Raw genomic sequence first — 6,273 nt, 5'->3', positions numbered from 1 at the left:
AAAGAAATCACTAATAGCCAAAGCTACAGTTGTAGCTTCCTGATTTGGTATTGCATATGCCTCAGGCTACTTGGTAAAATAATCCATCACCACACAAATGTTTCCAGCACGAGTGTCAACAGCTACTCTTTCCATTGGTGCGCCAACTTGATATAACTTCATTGGAGCACGTCCCTTATGTATGGGTCCCCTTTTAGCACAACATATACTGCATGTCCTGCACCATTCTTCCACATCTTGCCTCATACCTATCCAGTAAAATCTTTGCCGTAGGTGACTCAATGTCTTCTTAACTCCGAGATGCCCTCCTGTTAAACTCTCATGGGATTGACGCAGCACAACTTTCCGTAACTTTCTCGGTATAACTGTTTGCCAGGTCGTCACTTTCCCATCTACAGTTTCCTATCTCCGGAGAAGAATACCATCTTCAAGCTTCAACTGGTTCCATTGTGCCCAATAGTTCTTTGTCACAGGGCTTAAGCTAGACACCTTCTCCCAAGCAGGGCGCAAAACACTTGCTTGTAGAAAATCAATTATTGGCTTCAAATCTTGGTCTTGTTACTGTTCTGCTTGAATATTTCTACTTCGTTCCACTTCACCATCATCAACTCCTTCAGTCACTTTGACTTCAGCTTGATGGCACCTTGTTAGTTCAACCTCTCTTTTAATACTTACCGGAATTTGGCCTTTGTTGTTCCCAAACGTCATTTTATCAAAATTAACTATACATTTCCTCGGTAGTAAGTAGTCCAACCCTAATATGCATTGGTCTTCAATGTCAGCCAAGTATACTTTGTGTCTCTCCTTCATAAGCTGAATAGTTACCAACACCGGTCCACACTACCTTGCATAATGTTCTGTCACACCAGAGAGCTTCTGTATGGCTTCTTGTATTCCTTTCTGATCCAGCACCTTGATAATCACAATGGTTTGCTGAGATGCAGAATCTATGACCAAGTTGCACTTTTTGCCATCCAGCTTCCCTGTCACGTAGACACTATGTGTGATTGCCATTTTACACTTAGCTGTTTGGACTTTCACCATGATGGTTGGTAGGCGTCCCTCAACATGAAACACTACTGGTTTCCCCGAGGCTGACTTATTGGTAGTATTATTCTTACACTATTTCTTCATATGTCCTTGCTCTCCACAGTTCCAACAACCTTTCTGGGTAGCAGCCTTTCCTGCCGTGGCATTTTCCCTGTGTCGAAGTTGTCGGCATTGAGCTGTCTTGTGCCCAGGTTTGTTACAGTGCCAGCAAAGTCCCTCAAACCTCTCTGAAAGCTGACCTTTTCTGGCCTTGATTCCTGATGACTGTACCAACCTTGTTACCTCTGTGCTGGATTTAACATAGGATTCGAATTCAATAGCTCTGGCCATTGCATCCTGCATAGTAGAGGGTGTGGTTGTTGTACTTGTATCTTCAGTTGTGGAATGTCCAAAGCGTCCACAAACTGATCCCTCAGCAACAGCTTGAGGACATCGGGTGGCGCAGTTGGTTAGGCCTTGTGTGTCATACTTTCCAAATCCTGCGCCAGCTCTTGCAAGCTCTCTCCTTTAGCACGGACTCTAGTCCTAGACCTATCCCTGTAGACTTCGGACTGATTTTGAGTTCCATACCTGAGCTCTAGAGCAGCTACCAGTACTCTCTAGTTGTGCCTGTCATCTGCTGACAACTGTATACTTGTATACTAAACAAAAGAGCGACTGGAACAAACTAGAGTTGCCAGGAAAATTCATGATCCTTCGAGAAACTCCAGCGCGCATGCTCCCAGCATTGCGTGACTTCCGCTGTCGTAACGCAACTATACAACCACCATTAATTAAAATATCATTGTTGGTAACTTGTTTTCTGTTTGAATATCACAACTAACAACAACTGTACAACCACTATTAATTAAAATATCATTGTTAGTAACTTGTTTTCTGTTTGAATATCACAACTAACAACAACTGTACAACCACTATTAATTAAAATATCATTGTTAGTAACTTGTTTTCTGTTTCAATATTACAGCTAACAACAATGATTGTCCAACCATTAGAAGCTCCACAGCCAATCACAGCTCAATTTGCTGACAGCCTTGACAACGTTCTTATAACTCTCTCTGACAGTCTTCGTCCTGAGGGATTGGTCAACTGTAGTGACGTGTTTAATGAGACAAGTCTGGAATTACTGGGAGAAGGTAAATGCTAAAGCTGTTATATGTTCTTTACTCCACAGATTGTTCTAAACTTATATATATTTAATGTTGCTCTGTTTTCATAAAGCAAATCACATGTACTTGGTTTGAAATATTGGAAAACGTTGGCCAGCGTGGCCTATTGGTTAATGTGTCGTTCTATGTTTCCGATCACCCACGGTTCGTGTCCCATCGCCACAATAAATAGCATTCTGGCTTCTCGAGCCGTGGGTGAGTTATAAAAGTGATATTAAAATCTCAGTGTTCCATTAGAGTAGTCCAAGAGGTGGCAGTGGGTGCCGTTAAACTAGCTGCCTTCACCCTAGTATATCAGTTCGAATTAGGGAGGGCTAACAAGTGTAGCCCTTGTGTAGATATGTATGTAAACCATGCTCTACACTTTGTTGTTAATTTTACGTTTACATGAATTTTAAACATTTCTACTGTAACGCACGATTATCCGAAACAAAGAAAAAAAACTGAAAAAACTACAATTTGTAGCAGGTGTTTTTTAGTAATGTTGTAAACAGCATGCTATATTTTAGAAATTATAAAAGTAAACAACTACAAATTAACATACTATTGCACATCATCACGTAGCCTAACATGCATGGTTCAGACAGTAGGACTGTGAGCAGCCCAGAGGTAAACGTGTTGGGCTGCATATCAAACAGTCTCGAGTTCGCCACATGATACTACAGACCACATTTCACATTTGAAGCTATGAATGAGTTATAAAAGCGACAGTAAATCCCGTTATTTAATTCAAAGAACCTAACGAAACCCTTGCCCTTCCCCCAGTGGTTCAGCGGTTAATCTAAAAACTCAGTTTTGATACCCGTGGTTGGCAGCACAAAGCGTAGTCTGTAGTTTTGTAATTAACAACAAACAAATCAAAACGTAGCACTTCTTGCACAGGGTAATTGTGGCTGGTTGCCTTCCTCTTGGCCAGTCGTTCAAAATTATTGTCAACCATGCCTCAATCCTGGGAAAACTGTTCTTAAGATAAAACTTCTTAATGGGCAGCATGATCTTCTTCATTTTAAAACTAAAAATAATTCCAATAGACGTTATTCTGTTCCTAGATTCTTTCTTATCTGCAGATCCTACGTGTGTCAGTATAGCAAACACTCTGACAGTCCAGCTTGGACGAAAACCCGACCTAATACCCGGTGATTCACTAACATTTCTGTCTGGTAACGGACTGTACAACCGAGATGTGCCTTCAGAGTTAGGATCAGAGGTTACCGGAAGAGTTACAGTAGAAGAAGCTTTCACTCCGGTTAGTAAATGTTAATGGTGGTAGAGGACAGTGTTAGTATGGTAAGTAAATGTTAGTTGTAGTAGAGGACAGTGTTAGTGTGCTAAGTAAATGTTATTGGTGGTAAAGGACAGTGTTAGTATGGTAAGTAAATGTTAATGGTGGTAAAGGACAGTGACAATATGGTAAGTAAATGTTAGTGGTGGTAGAGGACAGTGTTAGTATGGTAAGTAAATGTTAATGGTGGTAAAGGACAGTGACAATATGGTAAGTAAATGTTAGTGGTGGTAGAGGACAGTGTTAGTATGGTAAGTAAATGTTAGTGGTGGTAGAGGACAGTGTTAGTATGGTAAGTAAATGTTAGTGGTGGTAGAGGACAGTGTTAGTATGGTAAGTAAATGTTAACGGTGGTAAAGGACAGTGACAATATGGTAAGTAAATGTTATTGGTGGTAAAGGACAGTGTTAGTATGGTAAGTAAATGTTAGTGGTGGTAGAGGACAGTGACAATATGGTAAGTAAATGTTAGAGGACAGTTTTAGTCTGTATAAGTAATGATAGATGATAGAGAGGTCTGTGTAAGTGATGTTAGATTATAGAGAGGATTGTGTAACTAATGCTAGACGATAAAGAGGTCTTTGTAACTAATGTTAAATAATAAAGAGGTTTGTTAAGTAATGCTAGATGATAGAGATGTTAGATAATAGAGAGATCTATGTAAGTGATGACAGATGTTAGAGATGCATTAGTTACACAAACCTCTCTATCATCTATCATTAACTTACACAGACATGTCTATCATCTAGCATTACTTACACAAACCTCTCTGTCATCTAGCATTACTTACATAAACCTCTCTATCATCTATCATTAACTTACACAGACATGTCTATCATCTAGCATTACTTACACAAAACTCTCTATCATCTAGCATTACTTACATAAACCTCTCTATTATCTTACATCACTTACACAGACCTCTCTATCGTCTAACGTTACTTACTCAAACTTCTCTTCTATCTAACATCACTTACATCGCTATCATCTAACATTACCTACACAGACATCTCCATCATCTAACATTACTTACATAGACCTCTATATCATCTAACATTACTTACCCAGACCTCTTTAACATCTAAAATTACTTACAAAAGCTAGATGATAGAGAGGTCTTTGTAAGTAATGTTAGATAATAAAGAGGTTTGTGTAAGTAATGCTAGATGAAAGAGATGTCTTTATAAGTTAACGATAGATGATAGAGATGTTTGTATAAGTAATGCTAGTTGATAGAGATGTCTGTGTAAGTTAGTGATAGATGATAGAGATGTTTGTGTCAGTAATGTTAGATAATAGAGAGAGATATGTAAGTGATGATAGATGCTAGAGATGTTTTTGTAAGTAATTTTAGATGATAGAGAGGTCTGGGTAAGTGATGTTAGATTATAGAGAGGTCTCTGTAAATTAATGATAGATGATAGAGAGGTTTATGTAAGTAATGTTAGATGATAGAGAGGTCTCTGTAAGTAATGTTAGAAGATAGAGAGGTCTCTGTAAATTAATGATAGATGATAGAGAGGTTTGTGTAAGTAATGTTAGATGATAGAGAGGTTTGTATAAGTAATGATATATGATAGAGATGTCTGTGTACGTAGTGTTAGATGATAGAATTGTCTGTGTAAGTTAATGAGAGATGATAGAGAAGTGGGTGTAACTAATGTTAGATGATAGAGAGGTCCGTGTAAGTTAATGATAGATGATAGAGATGTTTGTGTAATTAATGTTAGATGATAGAGAGGTCTGTGTAAGTAATGTTAGATTATAGAGAGGTCTGTGTAATTAATGTTAGACGATAGAGGTCTGTGTAAGAAATGTTAGACGATAGAGGTTTGTGTAAGAAATGTTAGATGACAGAGAGGTCTGTGTCACTAATGTTAGATGATAGAGTTGTCTGTGTAGGTAATGTTAGATGATAGAGAAGTCTGTGTAAGTAACTGTTGCGTCAGCGTGGTCACGTGACTCGTTCTCTCGAACCTTCAGGAATTGTCGGGAGATTACTAGATATAGGGTAGTCTGGTATATATAAGAGGGTGACAACGTGACGGAACAACAATGTGTGTATGTAGACAGTGAGTAATTGATCTACAGTCAGAGAGTATTATTGAAGTTGAGCATGTTCGTTGTTATAGCGTTTGTTTTAGCGTGATTGTTGAAATTAAGTGTATCGTAAAGTTATATTCGGAAAGAATAAACCAGTTTTATTAAGTAAGGACTTGTGTCGCTAAAGTTTCGTCGGAACGAAGTTACGGAAAATTAATTAACAAATGGAGATGTAGCATAATGTTAGATGATAGAGAGGTGTGTGTAAGTGATGTTAGATGATATAGAGGTCTATCTGAGTAATGGTAGATGATAGAGATGTCTGTGTAACTAATGTTAGATGATAGACATGTCTGTGTAGGTAATGTTAGATGATAGAAAGGTCTGTGTAAATGATGTTAGATAATTGAGAGTTTAGTATAAGTAATGCTAGATGATAGAGAGGTCTGTGTAATTAATGTTAGATGATAGAGATGTCTGTGTAGGTAATGTTAGATGATAGAGAAGTCCGTGTAATTAATGTTAGATGATAGAGAAGTCCGTGTAATTAATGTTAGATGATAGAGAGGTTTGTGTAATTAATGTCAGATGATAGAGAGGTGTGTGTAAGTGATGTTAGATGATATAGAGGTCTATCTAAGTAATGTTAGATGAAAGAGATGTTTGTGTAAGTAATGTTAAATGATAGAGAGGTCTCTGTAAGTGAAGTTAGATGATAGAGAGGTCTGTG

General features: G+C 38.1%; 1 protein-coding gene across 1 annotated transcript in view; it reads left to right on the top strand.

Moving 5' to 3' along the window:
* Window positions 1-6,273, top strand: part of LOC106467648 (filamentous growth regulator 23-like) — a gene marked incomplete at its 5' end in the record, with an annotated part of 43,559 nt that overhangs the window by 23,234 nt on the left and 14,052 nt on the right. Inside the window, 2 exons of the mRNA XM_022395843.1 lie at window positions 2,018-2,186; window positions 3,287-3,465. Of these exons, the coding sequence (XP_022251551.1) occupies window positions 2,018-2,186; window positions 3,287-3,465 (348 nt within the window). The remainder of the gene's footprint in view (window positions 1-2,017; window positions 2,187-3,286; window positions 3,466-6,273) is intronic.

The sequence above is a fragment of the Limulus polyphemus genome, unplaced genomic scaffold (genome assembly GCF_000517525.1).
Source record: "Limulus polyphemus unplaced genomic scaffold, Limulus_polyphemus-2.1.2 Scaffold2690, whole genome shotgun sequence".
NCBI lineage: Eukaryota > Metazoa > Arthropoda > Merostomata > Xiphosura > Limulidae > Limulus > Limulus polyphemus.
The sequence above is the reverse complement of the archived record's forward strand: the minus strand, read 5'-3'. Positions and strand labels throughout refer to the sequence as shown.